This window comes from Lissotriton helveticus, chromosome 4_1 (genome assembly GCF_964261635.1).
Source record: "Lissotriton helveticus chromosome 4_1, aLisHel1.1, whole genome shotgun sequence".
NCBI classification, from domain to species: domain Eukaryota; kingdom Metazoa; phylum Chordata; class Amphibia; order Caudata; family Salamandridae; genus Lissotriton; species Lissotriton helveticus.
Window position 1 is genome coordinate 6684619 of NC_136063.1, and position 23936 is coordinate 6708554.

At 53.9% G+C, this 23936-nt stretch overlaps 1 protein-coding gene across 1 annotated transcript in view; it reads left to right on the forward strand.

The window, feature by feature from the left end:
- Window positions 1-23936, forward strand: part of LOC144828277 (pepsin A-like) — a 340571-nt gene that overhangs the window by 202506 nt on the left and 114129 nt on the right. Inside the window, exon 8 of the mRNA XM_078686356.1 lies at window positions 11061-11159. Coding sequence (XP_078542482.1) covers window positions 11061-11159 — 99 coding nt within the window. The remainder of the gene's footprint in view (window positions 1-11060; window positions 11160-23936) is intronic.

The following is a 23936-nucleotide window of genomic DNA, read 5'->3' on the forward strand; positions in this document are numbered from 1 at the left end:
GAATGTTGTATTTGTGCTCACGCGTGGCGTGGAGCAGAGGGATGTTGTAGCTGTTCTCACATGTGGAGTGGAGCAGGGGGATGTTGTTGCTGTGCTCACAGGTGAAGAGGAGCAGGGGAATGTTGTAGCTGTGCCCACGCGTGGAGTGGAGCAGGGGGATGTTGTAGCTGTGCTCATGGGTGAAGTGGAGCAGGGGAATGTTGTAGCTGTGTTCATCCAGGGAGTGGAGCAGGGGAATATTGTAGCTGTGCTCACGCTTGGAGTGGAGACGGGAATATTGTAGCTGTGCTCACATGTGGAGGGGAACAGGGGGATGTTGTTGCTGTGCTCACACGTGGAGTGGCGCAGGGGAATGTTGTATATGTGCTCACGCGTGGAGTGGAGCAGGGGGATGTTGTTGCTGTGCTTATTATTATTATTATTATTGACATTTGTTAAGCGCACGGCTACCCCCGACGGGGGTGTCCCGGTGCTAAGATTGCAAATTTGAGGGAATAGTTAGCAGCCAGAAAATAAGAAGGTCTTTAGTTTGCCCCTGAATTGAGATTCGATGTCAATGAGACGGAGGTTAATGGGGAGAGAATTCCACAATTTTGATGCAATCTCAGCAAAAGCTCTACCACCTTTCCTTACAAGTCGAAATCTAGGAGGGAGTAGGAGACGAAGGTGGTTGGTCACGGATGTATGACGTTACAACGCATACTTTTACTCCGCGTACCATTACAACGCGGTATTTACAACGAATACCGTTACAACGCATAGCGCTTTGGGGTGCTGGATAGTGGTAAGTATAATTTACTATTCTAACTCCAGTCCCCGTGGACCCTAGGGAAGGTGTTGGATAGTAAATTAAACTTACCTCTTATCCTAGAGCGCCCCCCAGCGCAATGCGTTGTAATGCCATGCGTTGTAATGCCCGCGTTGTAATGGTAGTGCGGAGTAAAAGTTGCGTCGTAACGGGTGTATACCTTGGATCTGAGATTGAGAGAAGAGTGGACTGGTTTTAGTCTGTGTCTGAGGTATTTGGGGCCTTTTCCATTCAGAGCCCTGAAAACAAGTACCAGGGCCTTGAATTTAACACGAACAGAGATCGGGAGCCAATGCAATTTCCTCAGGAAGGGTGAGATGGAGTGTTGAAAGGGGACTTTGCAGATCAGCCTGGCCACGGAATTCTGCACGATCTGCAGCCGATGCAGGAGGTAGGCAGGTAGTCCCACATATAGGCTATTCCCGTAGTCCAAGTGCGAGGTAATTAAGGCGTGTATCACTGTCTTCAGTGATTCCGTAGGGAGAAAGGGATCGATTTTTTTTAACATGTGGAGTTTACCAAAACATGCCGAGGTGACTTTCTGGATCTGGGGTTTAAAAGAGAGTTTGTTGTCGAACTGAACTCCAAGATTGCGCGCCACCATGACCGGGGGAGGCGCTGGGTTGAGTTCAGGTGGCCACCAGGGGGCCAGTGACATGGGACTCGTTTGATTAAAAAACAGCACCTCAGTTTTGTCCGTATTAAGTTTTAACATATTAAGGGTCATCCAGGCTACAATATTAGAAAGACAAGTTCTAAAATGTGTAAAACCGAGGGGCGAGTGATCTTTAAAAGAAAATATAAGCTGAATTACATCAGCGTAGGAGATCACTCTCACCCCGGATGATTCAATCAGTTTTGCAAGGGGTGCAACGTAAACGTTAAAAAACAGAGGACTGAGGGCAGATCCTTGGGGCACCCCACAACCCAGCGGTTCCTTGTCTTTAGACCAGAATGGTCGACACGATACTTGTTGTGTCCGATCCGTTAAGAAGGAGGTGATCCAGGCTAACGGGGTGTCACAGATCCCCAACTCTCGGAGTCTAGTCAGGAGGATGGCGTGGGAGACCGTGTCGAAAGCCGCGGACAGGTCGAGAAGCACAAGCATGGCTATCTCTCCTCTGTCACAGTCTCCTGCACGGTCTCCGAAACCTCCAGGAGGGCTGTCTCCATGCTATACCCGGTCCTTAAACCGGATTGCGAGTCGTGAAGGAGATCATTGCTTTCAAAATAGTCCGTGAGTTGTTCTTGGACTATTTTTTCCAAGATTTTAGCTGGCTTAGGTAGCAACGATATCGGGCGGTAATTGCCAAGAACAGCAGGGTCTGCCTCAGGTTTTTTCAGGAGGGGGATAAGGATGGCCTGCTTCCATGTCTCCGGAAACTGGCCTGATCGGAGGGAGGAATTCCAGATTGATAAAAAAGGTTGTACAATCGCCAGAGCCACTGCGGAAAAATCTTGAGCGGGCATGGGGTCTAGGGGTGAACCTGATTTACAAAGCTTGAGTTTATTAAGTGCAGTGTCCAGGGTAATAGATTTAAACGCATTTAGCCTCAAGTCCTTAGAGATGAGATGTAACATAGATGTAGCCTCTGCGTCAGATCTATCCGCTGCCTTAAAAGGAGCATAGATAAGATTGATCTTGTCATGGAAGAAATTTGATAATTTATCACAAAGTTCTTGGCAGGGCTCTGGCTTGTGCGTGAGGGCGGCGGGGTCGGTGAAATCTTTCACAATTTGAAAAAGCACCTTAGTTGAGTTATCCGCAGATTTAATTTTACTGGCAAAATACTCCCTCATGGTGCTTTGTTTGATCTTATGAAAAAATGTTAATGCCGCTCTGAAAGTTGTTTTAACAACTGGGTCATAAGTCCGGCGCCAGAGGCGCTCTAATCTTTTACCTTTGCTTTTTTCTTCTCGCAGCAACTGGGAGAACCAGGGGCAGAGGGTTTGGTTCTAGCCGAGGAAAGAACGGTGAGGGGAGCTAAGCCCTCAATGACCGTGGTGAGGTGTTGGTTTAAGTTGGCTACGTCCTCATTTATGTTTGTGGAAGGCTGCCAGTTGAGCTTGGCTAAAGCAGGTTCAAACTCTTCCAACGTTACTTTGAACCACTTTCTTCCCAGCCTCTCTGTCCTACAGACAGAGCGCCTGATAGGTGGGATTTTAAGGTTAAAAGGAATGACGAAATGATCAGAACATGTCACAGGGAGGGGGGCAAGGATCGAAAGGCCAGATGAATTTGTAAAAATAAGGTCGAGAGTATGACCGGCAATGTGGGTGGGGCCTGTGACTTTCTGAGAAAGGTTCATGCCCGCCATGGTTTCTATTAGGGAGCACGCCTTTGCACAATTACTATTATCTACATGTAGATTAAAATCCCCAAGGACCGTGAAATGGGGATGTTTTAGTGCGAGGTCGGCTAAGATCGTGAGTAAGTCCGTGATATGGGTGGGGTGGGTGTTAGGTGGATTGTAAATTAGCACCCCAGCACAAATGAGGAGAACGGCCTCGGAAATGCTGAAATACATGGCTTCAATAGGACCCAGGTTATCTAGTTTTCTGGAGAAAATTTTCCAGTGGGGTCTAAGAATAATAGCTATTCCTCCCCCTGTTTTGGATCCAGGTCTATTTAGCCCAGCAGAGTGGAGCAGGGGGATGTTGTAGCTGTGCTCACGCATGGAGTGGAGCAGGGGGATGTTGTAGCTGTGTTTACACTTGGAGTATAGCAGGGGAATGTTGTATCTGTGCTCATGAGCAGGGGGATGTTGTAGCTGTGTTTACACGAGGAGTGGAGCAGGTGAATGTTGTAGCTGTGCTCATGAGCAGGGGGATGTTGTAGCTGTGTTTACACGAGGAGTGGAGCAGGTGAATGTTGTAGCTGTTCTCACACGTGGAGTGGAGCAGGGGGATGTTGGAGCGTTGCTCACGCATGGAGTAGAGCAGGGGGATGTTGTAGCTGTGCTCACGGGTGAAGTGGAGCAGGGGAATGTTGTAGCTGTGCTCACGCGTGGAGTGGATGATGGGGATGTTGTAGCTATGCTCACGCGTGGAGTGGATCCGGGGGATGTTGTTGCTGTGCTCACGGGTGAACTGGAGCAGGGGTATGTTGTTGCTGTGCTCACGCCTGGAGTGGAGCAGAGGAATGTTGTTGCTGTGCTCACGCCTGGAGTGGAGCAGGGGGATGTTGTAGCTGTGCTCACGTGTGGAGCGAGCAAGGGAAAGTTGTTGCTGTGCTTACGCCTTGCGTGGAGTGGAGCAGGGGGATGTTGTAGCTGTGCTCACGCGTGGAGTTGAGCAGGGGGATGTTGTAGCTGTGTTTACATGTGGAGTGGAGCAGGCGAATGTTGTATCTGTGCTCACGCGTGGAGTGGAGCAGAGGGATGTTGTAGCTGTGCTCACGCGTGGAGTGGAACAGGGGAATGTTGTAGCTGTGTTCATCCAGGGAGTAGAGCAGGTGAATATTGTAGCTGTGCTCACGCTTGGAGTGGAGACGGGAATATTGTATCTGTGCCCACATGTGGAGTGGAGCAGGGGAATTTTGTATCTGTGCTCAAGCGTGGAGTGGAGCAGAGGAATATTGTAGCTGTGCTCACGCTTGGAGTGGAGACGGGAATGTTGTATCTGTGCTCACGCGTGGAGTGGAGCAGGGGAATTTTGTATCTGTGCTCAAGCGTGGAGTGGAGCAGAGGAATATTGTAGCTGTGCTTGGACAAGGAGTGGAGGAGGAGAGAGTGAGGGATGCCTGTGGGTGTGTCTGCTCCTGCAGTCTTTAGGGTGGAGAGGTGAATTTCCAGATGGATATGATCCTGGGTCCTTTGTTGACCAACCCTTCCAGAAACGACAGTTCAGGCTGTCACTTCCTTCTGGATCATCTTCTTACCATCAACGTCTCCACAGGCTTCCCGAAGCCCACCTTGTCTTTAATGTTTCCTCTCTTTGCTGTGAGATCATTCCAAAGTTATGGCACTTGTACAGAGAAGGAGGTTCTGCCCGTGTGTGTCTTCTTGAATTGAAGGTAGGGCAGCTAGGCTTCAAATCTAGAGAGGAGAGGTTTCTTCTTCTGTGTACAGATATTTCAACAGAACATGAACTTTTGCCATGGATGCAGCACTTACTCTGTACAACAATAAGAGCTGGTGCGTGGCGCCAGGGGGCGTGCTCGCAAGATGGCCGCACTGCAGTGAGGCTCCTGCAGTCTGGGGATGTTTTATAAAATAATACTAACCCCAGGATACATTTGAAGGCCCGGAGGAAAAGATAGAGTATGCACCTGTCGCAGAGACGCTAACGAAAAGCAGACTCAGCCTCCATTTTATACATATAGGAGAATTACGCACATTGCTGCTGTGTAAAGTTATGCCACGTGAATAAGTTCCCATACAAGTTAACAATCCATCGATGAACCCCCTACTGCTGTGCAGTCATAAGTAATGCAAAGTGGTGGAGATCGAAATTAAAATTAAAAAGGAAACAAACAATAATAATGATGCAGTGACCAAGGGGGTCCGACATAGAAGCTGCAGAGTGGCTAAATGGAGGGGGCACAATGCAGAAAATCACCAGCGGGAAAGTTTGTACAAGTGCACATGCCGACAACAAACAAATCACGATTACACGGTGACCAAACAAAGTAGAGGGTTACAGGCTGAGACAGGCATTGCATTTAAAGACTGTGGAATACATCCTTGCAATTGTTAGGAAAAATAAAAAGCACACAATTGGATGCCGGCGGAATCTAAATTCTAGAACGGGGCCTCACATGGAAGAACGTGGCCTCTGAGAGTACAAGAAAGAGTATTGTAGGCTAGGATAATTATCGCCACCCAACTCTGAATTTTATCACGAAGATTGTGTGCTATCAGCAACGCTTATCTCCACAGCAATAAAATTCAGAGGCAAGCTGCCTAACTGTGTGATTATCACTGGAAATACAGAGATAATCACACAACTTCTGGCGATAGCTTGCTGATAGGGCCTCACATACTTAACCATGATATCCGCCTTCCATAGGATATCATTGGAGGCAAAAACGAACAATATGAGCACCTGAATGGACCTCATAACACAAAAAATCAAACAGCAGGATGCCAGATTGGGCGAAGCGGAGAACAGAATCTCAACACTTCAAGATGAACCGAACCAACACAAAGAACATACGGCTAGATTCATGAAGCCAAATTGCGCTCGCAATTGCTGCGAATTCGCAATTGCCATAGCAATTTGACGAAAAGGAATTCATGATACAGAAAAGTGCAAAAAAGCGAATTCACCCAAAAATAAATAGCGACTTCGCAAATAAATTCGCAGAATCCTGGAGGATGACATTAGCGAACCTGAAATTTTGAGAAACCAAGGAATCTGCGAATTAAATTGCGAAGTCGCAAAACATTCGCAATCGACATTCATAAACAATCGCTAATTGCGAAATACCTGGAAATCGCTATTTGCGACGCGCAAAATAAGAAGAACACAAATCAGGTGGTAACCAGTAAGGAACATTTTTTTTTCTTCAAAAAACGGTTAACAAACTACCAACAGGTGCAGGACTGACAAAACATATTTAAGGACATGGAGCTGGAGCCTGAGGATTCTCACAATGCCTGGACTCTACATGTTGGTGAGGCGGCGAAGGCTACAGCGAGCAGCACAGAACAGACGGAGGATCCAGGAGCGGATATTCCGCCAGCGGGTCTCCCTCCTGGGCCAAACCAGGGAGCAAATTTATGCAAAGTACCGCTTGAGTGGGGCTGTGATCATCAAGCTTATCCATGACCTGGACCCCCTGATGCAGCACCCAACAAGAAGGACCAATGCCGTGCCCACACATGTGCAGGTATTGTGCAGTCTGCACCTACTGGCCTCCGGAAGTTTCCAGGGGATAGTTGCTGTTGCAGGGGGGATATCCCAGACCACCATGTCCCGCTGCCTTAGGAGCTTCCTGGATGCAATGCTGACCCGGCTACACCACTACATATCATTCCCCACCCGCCAACAGGACTTGAATGACACCAAGCTGCAATTCTACAACATTGCACATTTCCCGCATGTAATTGGATGCATTGACTGTACCCACATCCACATCTGCCCACCAGCACAAACGGAATACTTGTACCGCAACCACAAGTCCTACCACTCCCTCAATATCCAGATGGTGTGCAACGCCAAAAATTACATCACGGACATAGTGGCACAATATCCGGGCAGCACACATGACTCCTTCATCTTCCGGCACAGCGGCATTCACACACGACTGGCCAGGGGAGACTTTGCGAAGGACACCTACTGGGTAAGTACACATACCCCCATATAGTACACTGTGATCATGTATCAGCGCAGAACAGGCACTCACCCTGTGCTTCTTACCCTCAGGTGACAGCGCCTACGGTCTACGGGAGTACCTCCTCACCCCATACCTCAACCCAGCCACACCACAGCAACGGCGCTACAATGCAGCACAAATAAGAACTAGAAATTGCATTGAGAGGACATTTGGCCTATTGAAGAGCCGTTTCCACATACTGCACAAGACTGGTGGGGCCATCAAATAAACACCTGAGGTCTGCTGCCGCCTCGTGGCCGTGTGTGCAATACTCCACAACATTGCTACCAAGCCAAGGATACCAGTGGAGATATCTGGCAGTGAGTCAGAAGGGGACAACCGCCCGCCTCCACATGTGCGTCATGCACGCGGGGAAAATCCTGCTGAAGGACACAGGCGCCGCAACCACATCAGTATTAACTGTTTCTAGTGCACCCATTCCCCTCACAAAACACTGCACTCATGCATGACTAATGTAATAATGACATGAGTCTGAATCAAGTCAGACCATTAATCTTTATTGTCCATGCACAATAAATTGGCCTTTACTCATACTGGTGTCTCATGAAGAGAGTATTACTCCATACCTCCCCATGCTGGGGTAGTGGGCTTGCAGGGATGTACTGCATGGCCTCCCTGAGTGAGTCTGAGTTCTCAGTGTCGGTTACGACGAGACGCCCCAAGTCGTCTATCTGTGTCCTGAGGGACGGTGTTGGCCCTAGTTGGTGCTGTTGCCCTGCTGCTGTGGCGTCGTTTGACGCTACCTCGCTCACGTCATCAGGCCCCTCTGCTTCTCCATGGGCAGTGGACTGGCTGCCGAGCACTGCTGCTGTAAGCAGATCCAGTGACCTGGCCACATCCTGGCAGCACTGCACCATCTGGCCCTGCATGGCAAGTGACCTGCGTGCCAGCTGTGATGTTGCATTCCCAACTACATGGTTTGACCGGGTGTAGGCCGATAGGCGGGCAAGTAGTTGACGGTGGCGGCGGCGGGTCATGTCCTGCTGGGCCACCAGCAGCTGGCTGTTCTCTCTGACAGCAGCGGTCATCTGGGCAATATTTTCGCTTGTCTTGTGCAGCTGGGTGTGAATTGCTGCCAGGTGACGCGCCTGTGTACGGTGCACCGCCAGCATGCAGCGTTCAATGTGCTGTCCAGGATCAGGCAGTAGGAGCGCCCTGGCCGTGCCTGCTGAACCCTGACGCTGCTGGTGCCTCAGTGCGCTGGTGTGTGATCTGGCTCCAGCTGTGCGCCTCGTCTGCCTCCTAGGTGCTGGTGGTGGTTCCTGTACCATTGCTGTGGCTGTTTGTTGGGATATGGGCTGCACACCTGTGGCTGCAGGGGTGGCCCTGTCCGCACGGGGTGGTGGTGGTGGAATAACTGCTGGGGGCTGTGATGGGCCGGGTCATTGGTTGGAATGGCTCTCACCCTCAGTGTCATATTGTGTCTCGGCAATGTGCAGGGCCTCGCTATCCCTGCTGGGCTGCTCAACTGCACCTGTAATGTGAAAGGGTGCATGATTAATGTTATGTATCTTGCACAAGCTATGTTGATACATGCATGCAGGCCTGCTTTCCCTGACTGGCTTTTTGATTTACTTTGCATTTACAGCTCTGGCTGTGTTCAGCTGACTGGGGGTATATGATTTCACTACGTCTACCACAATGCATTGGGGCATTTCAGGTGTGAATGGCCTGCATTGATGGGATGTCATATTGCTAGCTCAGGAGTCATGGGCATTGTTGGGGGACAGGGTCGCAGTCGCATGGCACTTACCTTCAGATTGTTGGCCGGGTCGAGACGAGTCCAGCTGCATGACCCCCACGCAGGCTGCTGGTGCAATAGTGTCCTTTATCAGGTCCTCCAATGAGGTGTTCGGTGTGGCTACAGGTTCCCCTCCACCAGTGGCCAGTCGCTCCCCGAGCCTCTCGGCAATACGCTCCTTACACCGACCTCTCAGGTCGTACCAGCGCTTTTTAAGCTCATCAATTGACAGCTGGGTCACCCCAACCGAATTGACTTTAGCGCGGATGCGCTGCCAGATCCTGCGCTTATCTTGCTCTGGCACCCTCCGGGAGTCTTTGCCAAAGAGCCGGGCATAGTCCTTGGTGACCCCCTCAATCAGATGCTCCAGTTCAGCTTCTGAAAACTTTAGTTTTCGCTTCCTCTCCTGCCCACTGCTCCCTGCTGCATCCTGGGACATCTTGGTGAATTTTTCCCTGCTGGGGTGCAGCACAGTCTAAGGTTTGCAGCTCTTCAGTATCCAGCTCCCAATCTCTGGCTCTGTGTTCTGTTTGTGGGTTAGGTGAGCCTACTTCCTGGTTGTGATGTCATCAGTGGGCTCGAAATGCGACTTCCCGTTTTTGCGATCTCGCAGTTAGCGAGATCGCAAAATGCGATATAGCTAATTGCGAGGTCGCAATTTCTACATGGAAAAAATGCCGATTCTGCGATTAATTAGCGATTGTGGCAAGATCGCAATCGGAAATTGCGATCTTTTGCGATTCGCATATTTGTATCGCTTTTCTACATGAATGCCATTCTGCGATTTTCATATTGCGAATCGCAATTTTTCGCAATTTGCTAATTGCAGATTGGCACCTACATGAATCTGGCTGTATGTACCGAAATGGACAAACTACTCAAGATTATTGCAGCACAAAATGAAGACCTGGAAGCGATATCCAGGAAAAATAATATACAAATTCTAGGAATTCCTGAGACAACAATAAGTGCTGGTGCCCAAAGTTTGTCTCTGAAAGCTGCAGCCAGTGTTGCTGATTCCCAGGGATGCTCATTACAAAGCTTCCATTTCATTTAGTGCCTCTTTCATTTCCCACTTGGTACTCTCTGCCCCTTTATCTCACTCTTGCAGGATCTTTTTCAACACTGCTTTCTCCCTTTCACTGTTTTCATTCTCTTCCTTCTTCTTAATTTCTGTCTCTTATTCTAGATCAAAGTCTCATAAATGAAAAATAAACCCCACCTGTAACCATGACTTGAACTAAGCACAGAGTTGGCGATGCATGGTGTCTGGCACTGTAAGTCAGTGCCTGGAGGACAGGAAAGATATGGTCTTTTCAGTGTTAACAGAAGAAATCGCCGCACCCTAGTTAGAGTCAATAGTGGACATGAGACAGAATGAGGTAGATGGTTGCCTGGACCTTCTGCGGAAACTTAGCTGTGGAACGATTTACAGCAGTGGTTGATAGTGTAGACTTAGTCCAGAGTCCTTATCAACCTTAGGGTTCGCAGTACTTTTGACTTCACTGGTCAAGAGCAAAATTAGAACAGCAGCAGGCCGGTCGTTCTTCCAGTCTCCTCATGAGAGGATGACTGCTCCAGATGACTTAAGTTAAAGGGGATTTACTTGTATCCACTGGTTGATGACTCTGATCTATCCCTGTGATATCTTAGCACCTTGGCGTCCCAGCTGTCATTGACATGAGTCTTGCTGGTCTGGTTGTAGAATGTGAAGTTGAAGAACGCAAAATCCTGTAGAATGCCTTGTCTAATGACTGAATTCTCTCACAGCACTGGGTCCTTTAGAGGTGCAGTCACCAGAGGATGCCTTTTCAAAAGACTCAGTTCTCTCACTGCACCTGGTCCTTGGTCCTTTAGAGATACAGCTTCTCCATGATTTTGAATGGTGAGAATAGGGTTAACTCAGGTGCGCCCTTTTTATGTTAAGATTCAGACCATGAAAATGAGTGTGTTTATCTTTATTAAGCCTGTCTGTAAGGGGCAATGAGGCTCAGTTATGAAGTACCGTCTCTGCTGCCAGGTGTGCCGGGTTTGGGGCTCTCTTGACATTGATGTGGTTCATATTGTACTCTTCTGTATTATTATATTATATGTGCTTCGAGCCAAGCTCCTTCGTTCATACCTTCGGGATCCTTGGTACTGATTCTCTGCTGTGTGTCGCTTCTCTCTAGTTCACCGTGAACTGTGCTTCCATCAGCTCCATGCCTGAGATGGCCATCACCATTGGTGGGGTCCAGTTCCCAGTACCGGCCAGTGCCTACATCCAGCAGGTAAGAGCTGACGCCCGTACATCTCAGCTCCATGCCTCATGTTTCAACATGGGATCTGTGCACACGTCAATTATTACAAAGTACAGTATTGAAATTCAAATCATACAAAATATAACACCAAGTCAATAACGTGGAAGTAATCTTGATTGCTGTAATCTTCAGTTCAGATTTTATTTGCAATGCCCAGCCAACACGTGTTTCGTCAGGGTGGTAAACCCACAACTTCGTCAGGGCTCCAAATGGGCAGTGGTGTTTCTGTATAAGTTGCGAGATATCTACGCTCTCCGCCGGTTATACTTCCGTCCCGGCTGTTGGGTTCAGACTGAGTCAAAATCAATACTGCATAAATCCAGCAGTTCACGTTCTGTTTGGTGTCCTTATGTTGTAAGGCACCACTCGTGTGTATACGATCAATATCCAAAATCAGGCGCCGCAGCTCCAGTACCGCTGCTGGCTCGCGTCCTCGTGTGTGACTCCATGCCTCATGTGTTCATCACCAAACATGGAGTCCAGCACCTACATCCAGCAGGTAAGAACCTACCCGGTACATCTCAGCTCCATGCCTCATGTGTTCATCAGCAAACATGGGTCCAGCACCTACATCCAGCAAGTAAGAGCCTTCCCCTGTGCCTCCATTGGCTCCATGCCTCATGTGGTCATCATCAAACATGGAGTCCAGGACATGGTGGGGGCCAGCACCTACATCCAGCAAGTAAGAGCCTTCCCCTGTGCCTCCATTGGCTCCATGACTCATGTGGTCATCAACAAACATGGAGTCCAGGACACGGTGGGGTCTAGCGCCTAAATCAAGCAGATAAGAGCTGACCCCCTGTGCCTCTCGACAGGGGTGGGTGGACTTTGCGTAATCGGGTTACGCAAATCTCCGGGAAACAGTAAAAAATCTCCGCAAACAGGCAGAAATTCCGCGAACACGTGGAATTGCTTGCCCGCGTTGCTTTTTTATTGTTCGCAATCGCTGTTTGCATGCTCGCAGGGAAATATCTTGCGAACACGCATTTGAGAACGCGAACAAGCAAAATAATTTGCGAACTCGCGTAACGCAGAGTTTTGGGTAATATTTAATTCTCCGCGGAACACGAAATTACCCAAATTCCGAAAATTCCGCTAGCGGAATGGAATTTACCGCCCAGCCCTATCTCTCGATTCCATGCCAGATACCGTCATCACCAAACATGGGGTCTACAATACCGTGAAGGCCAGTGCCTACATCCAACACGTAAGAGCCGACCCCCTGTGCCTCGCAGCTCCATACCTCATGTGGTCACCTCCAAACATGGGTTCCAGGACTCAGTGCGGGCAGCGCCTACATCCAGCAGGTAAGCGCTGACCCCCTGTGCCTCACAGCTCTGTGCCTGAGATGGTCATCACATTCAATGATGTTCAGTCTATGGTGCCAGGCAGCGCCCACATCCAACAAGTAAAAGCTCCCACCTCCACAAACCTCCATCCAATCCATGGCTGAGATGATCTCCGTCAATGGGGTCCAGCAGCTACCTCCAGCCCGTAAGAGTCGACTGCCCCTGCACCTGCATCAGCTCCGTGCCTGAGAAGGTCATGACCATCAGTGGAGTCAAGGACCCAGTGTGGACCAGTGCGACCAGTGCGACCAGTGCCTCCATCCAGCAGGTCAAGCTGAGCCCCTGTACCTCTCAGCTCCTTGCCTGAAATGGTCATGACCATCAGTGGAGTCAAGGACCCAGTGTGGACCAGTACGACCAGTGCCTCCATCCAGCAGGTCAACATGGGCTCACACTTGTGTAAACCGGCTTCTGAGCTACTGTCCATGCACTGATCGCAAGGCAAGCAATGTAGGTTTACCTAGGGTAGGTTTGGCGAACCAAAGAGCGGGCCCCTGAACCTTGTTCCTGTCCTCACCAACATGCTGAGCCAGTGGAGGGTTGTGACCCACCACTCACAGCTGCCCCCATACATGAGGCATTGTGGAGCCACAGGAGGGCACTTCTCTGCGATGCACAGTTTCCTGCCCTGCCTGCTCCATGGGGAGTGTGTAGAGGGGTGTGCCTCTGACACTTCCCACTGTCCACCCTACCTCAAGTGCGGATAGAATGTAGAGGGGTGTGCCTCTGACACTTCCCACTGTCCACCCTACCTCAAGTGCGGGTAGTATGTAGAGGGATGAGCCTTTGGCCCTTACGCATTCTCACCCTACCTGAAGCATGGTTAGCCTGTAGAGGGGTGTTCCTCTGACACCACAGCCAACTGGTTGCCTGTGACCTATCGCATCCAGTTTAAAGCCTTGGTCCTGGCTTTTAGGGCTCTAACTGGCCAAGGACCAGCTTATATCAGATGTAGGCAAAAGCCTGTTCAGTCTGCCCGAGCTCTCAGATCCAATCACCTTCGTCTTCTTCACCCTCCCGTTTCCACCGCTCCAGAACGGGGGCAGAGCTTTAGATTTTGAGACTGCCAAACTTTTGAACAGCCTACCACTGTGTCTGCCGCTGACCGAATCTGAATCTCTGTTCCGGCGCAACTTTAAAACCTGCCTGTTCTCCAACCTCTAGCCGTGCTAGACATCTCTGCTGCTCTTAGTCCGTAGCGCCAGGACACCCCCGTTGGGGGTAGCCGTGCGCTTTATAAGCTTTGAAAATAAATAAATGAATAAATAAAAACCCTACCTGAAGCGCAGTTAGCCTGTTGAGGGGTGTGCTTCTGACACTTAAATCTGCCCACCCTACGCGAGACGCGGTTAGCCTGTAGAGGGGTGAGACTCTGGCCTTTACACCTGCTCACCCTACCTGAAGCGCGGTTAGCCAGTAGATGGGTGAGCCTCTGACACCACCGCCCACCCTACCCTACCCGCCCACCAAACACCATCCATCTGTGTCGCTTATCTCTAGTGTGGGTAGAAAGAAACTCCTGCCTTCTGAACATTACTGCATGGAGGGCTGCAGCACCCACTGTTCTTGGAGTCCGGCCCCTTCCGGTTCCGCTGCAGAGGCGCTATCCTGGGGGGGAGCAAACAAGATGGGAAAGACCTTGTCCTAGTAAATGTTAGCTCCCTGCACAGGCGAAAAAACCTATTGAATGAGACTGTCAAAGTATTACATTATCCTCAGCTCAGGAGGGGTGTGAGAGACAGCAGGGCACAGTGACTGACAGACACCAGGACACAGTGACTGAGAGACACCAGGGCACAGTGACTGACAGACACCAGGGCACAGTGACTGACAGACACCACGACACAGTGACTGACAGACACCAGGACACAGTGACTGAGAGACACCAGGGCACAGTGACTGACAGACACCAGGACACAGTGACTGAGAGACACCAGGACACAGTGACTGACAGGCACCAGGACACAGTGACTGAGAGACACCAGGGCACAGTGACTGACAGACACCAGGGCACAGTGACTGACAGACACCACGACACAGTGACTGACAGACACCAGGACACAGGGACTGACAGACACCAGGGCACAGTGACTGAGAGACACCAGGGCACAGTGACTGACTGTTAGACGGGGACCCTGAGGGTCGGCCGGATACTGAGGGAGGGATCCCCGAGGGGGACCGTCTCCGGTGATCGTACAGACAAGTTACCTCCCTCCCCACAAACAGGCACCACACCAAGTCGAGTTCAATGCTTTATATAAGGTTCTTAAGGCAAGGATATCAGCGATACAGGATATCTCGGACCCGGGGGTCCTCTCACTTCTAGTCTCTGTAGGGAAAGGGGGTAGCGGGACAGTCTTGGTACCGGATCGGTACAGGTAGTGGTAAGGGGCGAGCTCACAATCCTCGAGCTGGAGGGTCTGTGGATCGGGCCGCGGCAGCGCCAGCAGGCCAAGATGGTAGTCTCACAAGGCAGAGGGCCGCGGCAGCGCCAGCAGGCCAAGTCGATGGTTTCACGAGGCAGAGGGCCGCGGCAGCGCCAGCAGGCCAAGATGGTTTCACTAGGCAGAGGGCCGCGGCAGCGCCAGCAGGCCAAGACGATGGTTTCACGAGGCAGAGGGCCGCGGCAGCGCCAGCAGGCCAAGACGATGGTTTCACGAGGCAGAGGGCCGCGGCAGCGCCAGCAGGCCAAGACGATGGTTTCACGGGGCAGAGGGCCGCGGCAGCGCCAGCAGGCCAAGATGGGTTCACGAGGCAGAGGGCCGCGGCAGCGCCAGCAGGCCAGTCACGGATGAGTTCCTCTCGGGTCTCTCGACTCCAGGATACAACTGCCTTCCGGGTCTGGCACTGCCCCAGTTATAGGTCTGGTCCCCTTTGATGTCCGGACCCTCGCGCCTGGGGGCCGGGAGGTCCGGGATGAGGGAGTCCAGACACCCAGCAGGGGGGTGGAGCCAGCGCCCAGGGCGGCCGGGGGTGATCGACACCTGGCGGAGGGGAGCCGTTGACGATCCCTTCTCCCATTGATTTGCCAAGTGGTCGCTCTGCCTCCTGGGGGGAGGTTGGTGCCCCGATGTCGGGGCCGGCCGGGCCCAGGGTTAGGGTCGAGTTGAGGCCACGCGGCCTCGTGCTGCAGTGCCCCAAGATGGCGGCCGGTTCGATGTCGGGGTGTGGATGGTGACCCGGGCCAGCTGGGTCCGGGGCTGGTGTCTTGTAGTGGAGGGATTGCAGGGTACTTCGGGTGGTCGTTTAGGGACTCTGGCTGGGGATGCAGGGAGAGCCAGGGTCCAGGTCCTACTGCGGGGAGGGGGGGGCAGCCCGACCATGCGGCCTGTCCAACATGCGTCCCCCCCAGCTGAAGGCGGGGAGAGTCAGCCATCTTCCTGGGGACTCTCCTCGCTGAGGCGGAAAAAGCGTGACAGGCCGTCGGCGTTGGCGTGGTCCTGGCCTGGACGATGTTCCACCGTGAAGTCCATCCCCTGCAGGGAGATGGACCAGCGCAACAGCTTCGGGTTTTCCCCCCGCATTTGCATCAGCCATTGCAGGGGTCGGTGGTCTGTTTGCACCCGGAAGTGGGTGCCGAAGAGGTATGGCCGGAGCTTCTTGAGTGCCCAGACTACGGCGAAGGCCTCTCTCTCAATGGTGCTCCAGCGCTGTTCTCGGGGCAAGAGGCGTCTGCTGATGAAGACCACCGGATGGTCGACCCCTTCGGCGTTGAGTTGGGAGAGGACGGCCCCCACACCATGATCGGAGGCGTCCGTCTGCACAATGAATTCCCGGCTGTAGTCGGGAGCCTGGAGCACGGGGGCCGTGCACATGGCGGTCTTTAGTTTCTCGAAGGCCGATTGGCAGTCCAGGGTCCAGTTGACGGTTTTGGGGCCCTTTTTGGAGGTGAGCTCTGTGAGGGGCCCCACGATGCTGCCATAGTCCTTCACGAACCGCCGGTAGTATCCGGTGAGCCCCAGGAAGGCCCGGACCTCCGTTTGGGTCGTAGGGGGTTGCCAGGCCTGGATGGCAGCAATCTTGAGTTGGAGAGGAGCCACTAGCCCGCTTCCCACTTGGTGTCCCAGGTAGGTCACGGACCCTTGGCCAACCTGGCACTTGCTGGCCTTGATGGTGAGCCCGGCTTGCTGGAGGGCGTGTAGAACCTCCCGCAGGTGGCGGAGGTGGTCGGTCCACTGGTGGCTGTACACAGCAATGTCGTCCAGGTAGGCGGCGCTGAAGTCTTCCAGGCCCGCCAGTACCTGGTTTACCAGCCGTTGGAACGTGGCCGGGGCGTTTTTCATGCCGAAGGGCATGACTTTAAAGTGGTAGTGCCCGTCTGGGGTAGAGAAGGCGGATCGTTCTTGGGCCCGAGGGGTGAGGCCGATCTGCCAGTAGCCCGCTGTTAGGTCGAAGATGCTCAGGTAGCGGGCGGCCCCCATCCGGTCAATTAGCTCGTCGGCCCGGGGGATGGGATGAGCGTCGGTCCTGGTAACTGCATTCAGCCCCCGATAGTCCACGCAGAACCGGAGCTCAGGGGCAACGCCCGGGGCGGCCGCCTTGGGAACCAGGACGACTGGGCTTGCCCAGGGGCTGTCTGAGGGTTCGATCACTCCCAGGGTCAGCATTTTGGACACCTCGGTCTGGATGCAGGCTCGTACCCGGTCTGGTACGCGGTAGGCCCGGTGTCGGATAGGAGGGCTGTCCCCGGTGTCCACATCGTGGAGGCACCAGGGGGTGACTCCGGGGGTGAGGGAGAACAGGGAGGCGAACCGCCTCAGGAGCGTTTGGCAGTCTTGGCGTTGCTCCGGGGACAGGGCCTCGGAGAGCTGGACCCCTTCCACTGAGCCATCCTGCTCGAAGGCCCTCAGTAAGTCCGGAAGGGGTTCGGAGTCTTCTTCTGTCCCATTATCGGTAGCCATCAGGAGGCTGAGCTCGGATCGCACAAAATGGGGTTTTAGCCTGTTGGCATGGAGGACCCGTAGGGGGTTCCGGGCAGTCTCCATGTCGATTAAATAGGTGACGGGCCCTTTGCGTTCGATTACCTTGAAGGGCCCGGACCATCGGTCTTGGAGTGCACAGGGTTCAACCGGGGACATCACCCAGACCTGTTGTCCCGGTTCGAACTCAATGGAGGACGCGTGCTGATCGTACCACCTCTTCATGTCCTCCTGACTGGCCTCGAGATTGGCTTTGGCGGTGTCTCGGAACTGCCGGGTCTGGTTGCGGAGAGCTAGGAGGTACCTGTAGATGTCCGGGGGAGTTTTCTGGGGAGGCTGCTCCCAACCTTCCTTGACTAGGCTGAGGGGGCCCCGGACGGGGTGCCCGTACAGGAGTTCAAATGGGCTGAAGCCGAGGGACTTCTGCGGGACCTCCCGATAGGCAAACAGGAGGCAGGGAAGTAGCACGTCCCACTGGCGTCGAAGGGGTTCTTCTAGGCCCATAATCATCCCCTTGAGGGTGCGGTTGAACCTCTCGACCAGTCCGTTTCCTTGCGGGTGATAGGGGGTCGTGAATTTGTAGGTGACCCCGCATTGTTGCCAAAGAGACTTCATATATCTGGAGATAAAGTTCGTGCCCCTGTCACTGACGACCTCCCGGGGGAACCCCACCCGGGAGAAGATCCCCATCAGGGCCCGGCCCACCACGGGGGCCGTCACCGTCCGAAGAGGGATGGCCTCGGGATAGCGAGTGGCGTGGTCTACGAGGACCAGGATGAACCGGTGTCCTTGGGCTGTTCGAGGGTCGAGGGGCCCCACAATGTCTATTCCCACTCGTTCAAACGGGGTGGTGACGACAGGAAAGGGTTGCAATGGTGCTTTGATTTTTCGGCCACTTTTTCCGCTGGCCTGGCAGGTGGGGCAGGCCTTGCAGTGGTTGGTGACATCCTTTCGCATGTGGGGCCAGAAGAAATGGGTCACCAGGCGGTCGTAGGTTTTATCCTGCCCCAGGTGTCCGGCAAGGGGGACATCGTGGGCTAAGTTCAGGAGGAAGTCTCGGAAGCGAAGGGGCACCACCAGCACCCGACTGGCCCCTAGTTCCGCCACTTTCTGCTCGCTGTAGAGCAGGTCTTGGTCCCAGTAGATCCAGTGGGCCCCCGAGGTATCCCCGGTGCTCTGGGCCAGGGCTTGCTGCCGGAGTCCTTCGAGAGAGGGACAGGTTTTCTGTTCGGCCCGGAATAGTTCCTGCGTGGGGCCTACCTCCTGCCGCCATTGTGCCAGGTCAGGGATGTCCCGAAGCTGGTCGGATCCTTCTTCGGTTTGGGTCAATGGACTGGCTCCTGGGGCGGCCTCCTCTGGGATGAGCGCAGGAGGAGGTTCTGGCCACTCGGGCTCTTCTGGGCTGGGGACCGCGCGGGCGGTCATGGACCGGGTCGTGACGCAGACCCATTCGGGGAGGCCAAGCATCCCCAGGTGCTCCCTCCGTTCGACAGCTGCCCATGGAGAGCTTTCAAGGTCGTTTCCTAGGAGGCAGTCCACGGGGGCATCATCGCGGACAGTTACTTTTAACATCCCTGTTACTCCTCCCCATTCGAAGGGGACGCAGGCCATGTGGCATAGGCTTTCGGAGTTGTCGGCTGATCGGACAGGGCAAAGAATGTTCGGCAAGATTTGGTCGGGAGTGACGAGGTGGCGTCGGACCGCCGTTACACTGGCCCCGGTGTCGCGGAGGGCTTCCGCCCGGCGGCCATTAATGTTGACCCATTGACCGTACTTCTGGGTGTTGGCGGGAAGGGGGGCCCGCGGAATCATGTCTCTCTCCCCTAAGCAGACCAGTGCCATGGCGGCGGGCGCCCATTCAGAGGGATCGGTCTCGTACTCTTCTTGGTCTTCCGGGATTAGTTCTTCCCCTAGGGCCGCCGCTGCAACTTGGCGGGGGGTAGTGTTCGGATTCTTTGGGCAGTTGGGATCACTGGCGTAGTGGCCGGGTCGCTGGCACCTGTGGCACGTAATGTTGGCCCGGAAACCGGCCCGGACGGCAGGGCTTCCTCGGCCAACCGGGGTCGAGGGGTTTCTGGGGGGTGACGAGGGGCCGGGGTCTCTCCCCCGACCCTGACTCCCTCCTCCCCCTCGGGGGCGATACGGTCTGGATAATTCGCTGGGTGCGTTCCGGCCAACTCGGGTGCTTTCCCACCGGTCGGCTTCGACGGCGAGTTGTCGAGGGTCGGTTAGCTTACTGTCCAGGAGGTGTTGCCGGAGCTCCACGAAGCAGTTGTTCGACAGGTGTTCCCATACGATAAGGTCAAAGAGTTGTTCGTAGGTGGTTACTTTGTTGCCCTTGATCCACCCCTCGAAGGCTCGGCTAAAAAAGTTCACGTACTCCACCCAAGTTGTACCCGGAATCCGTTTGCAGTCGCGGAACCGTTGGCGGTACATCTCAGGTGTGAGCCCGTATCGAGTGAGGAGGGCGGCCTTCATGTGGTCGTAGGAGATCATCAGCTGGTCCGGGAGTTGCAGCAGGGCGTCCCGCCCTTCGTTGACAAACCTCCCCCATAATCCGGCTCCCCAATCGCTTCGGGGAATCCGGTGGGAGGTCATTGCCACCTCATAGGCTTTAAACCACTGCTGTATATCATCGTTCTTGTGGTATTCCCGGATGACATCTTTGGGGATGTGAACCTTGGGTTCGGTCGAGGCAGACGGGGTCGGTCGTTCGGGGAGCCCGAGGTCTTTATTCTGTTTCTGGATCTCCAGTGCTTTGAGATCGCGCTCATGTTCGTACTCTAGTTTCTTTTCCTCTAGCTCTCTCTGTCTTTGCTTGTCTTCTCGCTCTTCCTTGAGCCGTAAGTGTTCCAGGGTTATTTTTTGTTCGGCCAGCTTGAGTTCTCCATCCAAGCGAAGTCGGGCTAGTTCTAATTCGTGGAGTCTGGTTTTTTCTCTTTCTCGGATCTCTTCCAGGGAGAGACCCGCTCTTTCTTTAGTTGGTGCGGGGCTCGTTTCGGTCGTTTGTGTTCGGGGTACGGCCGTACCCGTTTCCGCCCAGGCTTCTAGGGCTCGTTTGAAGTCTTCCTTCGTACTCAGACCCGTGGTTGGGAGACCAAGTTCCATGCAATATTGCTTCAGTTCTCGGTGGTTGTAGTCTTCCAATTTTTCCATCTGGAATTTCTCCGTTGTTCCGCTCTCTGTTGTCATGGTGGTCGTGTGTCGTGGGTCGGGTGACTTTCTGTACGATTATGCGTAGGTTCGGATCCCGTCGCTGGCCACCAATGTTAGACGGGGACCCTGAGGGTCGGCCGGATACTGAGGGAGGGATCCCCGAGGGGGACCGTCTCCGGTGATCGTACAGACAAGTTACCTCCCTCCCCACAAACAGGCACCACACCAAGTCGAGTTCAATGCTTTATATAAGGTTCTTAAGGCAAGGATATCAGCGATACAGGATATCTCGGACCCGGGGGTCCTCTCACTTCTAGTCTCTGTAGGGAAAGGGGGTAGCGGGACAGTCTTGGTACCGGATCGGTACAGGTAGTGGTAAGGGGCGAGCTCACAATCCTCGAGCTGGAGGGTCTGTGGATCGGGCCGCGGCAGCGCCAGCAGGCCAAGATGGTAGTCTCACAAGGCAGAGGGCCGCGGCAGCGCCAGCAGGCCAAGTCGATGGTTTCACGAGGCAGAGGGCCGCGGCAGCGCCAGCAGGCCAAGATGGTTTCACTAGGCAGAGGGCCGCGGCAGCGCCAGCAGGCCAAGACGATGGTTTCACGAGGCAGAGGGCCGCGGCAGCGCCAGCAGGCCAAGACGATGGTTTCACGAGGCAGAGGGCCGCGGCAGCGCCAGCAGGCCAAGACGATGGTTTCACGAGGCAGAGGGCCGCGGCAGCGCCAGCAGGCCAAGATGGGTTCACGAGGCAGAGGGCCGCGGCAGCGCCAGCAGGCCAGTCACGGATGAGTTCTTCTCGGGTCTCTCGACTCCAGGATACAACTGCCTTCCGGGTCTGGCACTGCCCCAGTTATAGGTCTGGTCCCCTTTGATGTCCGGACCCTCGCGCCTAGGGGCCGGGAGGTCCGGGATGAGGGAGTCCAGACACCCAGCAGGGGGGTGGAGCCAGCGCCCAGGGCGGCCGGGGGTGATCGACACCTGGCGGAGGGGAGCCGTTGACGATTCCTTCTCCCATTGATTTGCCAAGTGGTCGCTCTGCCTCCTGGGGGGAGGTTGGTGCCCCGATGTCGGGGCCGGCCGGGCCCAGGGTTAGGGTCGAGTTGAGGCCACGCGGCCTCGTGCTGCAGTGCCCCAAGATGGCGGCCGGTTCGATGTCGGGGTGTGGATGGTGACCCGGGCCAGCTGGGTCCGGGGCTGGTGTCTTGTAGTGGAGGGATTGCAGGGTACTTCGGGTGGTCGTTTAGGGACTCTGGCTGGGGATGCAGGGAGAGCCAGGGTCCAGGTCCTACTGCGGGGAGGGGGGGGCAGCCCGACCATGCGGCCTGTCCAACACTGACAGACACCAGGGCACAGTGACTGACAGACACCAGGGCACAGTGACTGACAGACACCAGAACACAGTGACTGACAGACACCAGGGCACAGTGACTGACAGACACCAGGACACAGTGACTGACAGACACCAGGACACAGGGACTGACAGACACCAGGGCACAGTGACTGAGAGACACCAGGGCACAGTGACTGACAGACACCAGGGCACAGTGACTGACAGACACCAGGACACAGTGACTGACAGACACCAGGGCACAGTGACTGACAGACACCAGAGCACAGTGACTGAGAGACACCAGGGCACAGTGACTGACAGACACCAGGACACAGGGACTGACAGACACCAGGACACAGGGACTGACAGACACCAGGACACAGTGACTGACAGACACCAGGACACAGGGACTGACAGACAAAAGGACACAGTGACTGACAGACACCAGGGCACAGTGACACATTGATGTGCACACTGGCACGGATCCAGGCACAGAGACACATTGATGTGCACACTGGCATGGATCCAGGCACAGAGACACATTGATGTGCACACTGGCATGGATCCAGGCACAGAGACACATTGATGTGCACAATGGCACGGATCCAGGAACAGAGACACATTGATGTGCACACTGGCATGGATCCAGGCACAGAGACACATTGATGTGCACACTGGCATGGATCCAGGCACAGAGACACATTGATGGGCACACTGGCACGGATCCAGACACAGAGACACATTGATGTGCACACTGGCACGGATCCAGGCACAGAGACACATTGATGTGCACACTGGCACGGATCCAGGCACAGAGACACATTGATGTGCACACTGGCATGGATCCAGACACAGAGACACATTGATGGGCACACTGGCATGGATCCACTCACAGAGACACATTGATGTGCACACTGGCATGGATACCAGGCACAGAGACGCATTGATGTGCACACTGGCACGGATCCAGGCACAGAGACGCATTGATGTGCACACTGGCACGGATCCAGACACAGAGACACATTGATGTGCACACTGGCATGGATCCAGGCACAGAGACGCATTGATGTGCACACTGGCATGGATCCAGGCACAGAGACACATTGATGGGCACACTGGCATGGATCCAGGCACAGAGACACATTGATGGGCACACTGGCATGGATCCAGACACAGAGACACATTGATGTGCACACTGGCATGGATCCACTCACAGAGACACATTGATGTGCACACTGGCACAGATCCAGGCACAGAGACACATTGATGGGCACACTGGCATGGATCCAGGCACAGAGACACATTGATGTGCACACTGGCATGGATCCAGGCACAGAGACGCATTGATGTGCACACTGGCATGGATCCAGGCACAGAGACACATTGATGTGCACACTGGCACGGATCCAGGAACAGAGACACATTGATGGGCACAGGGACATGGATCCAGACACAGAGACACATTGATGGGCACAGGGACATGGATCCAGACACAGAGACACATTGATGTGCACACTGGCATGGATCCAGGCACAGAGACACATTGATGGGCACAGGGACATGGATCCAGACACAGAGACACATTGATGGGCACAGGGACATGGATCCAGACACAGAGACACATTGATGGGCACACTGGCATGGATCCAGGCACAGAGACACATTGATGTGCACACTGGCATGGATCCAGGCACAGAGACGCATTGATGTGCACACTGGCACGGATCCAGGCACAGAGACACATTGATGGGCTCACTGGCACGGATCCAGACACAGAGACACATTGATGGGCACACTGGCATGGATCCAGACACAGAGACACATTGATGTGCACACTGGCATGGATCCAGGCACAGAGACACATTGATGTGCACACTGGCACGGATCCAGGCACAGAGACACATTGATGTGCACACTGGCATGGATCCAGGCACAGAGACGCATTGATGTGCACACTGGCATGGATCCAGGCACAGAGACGCATTGATGTGCACAC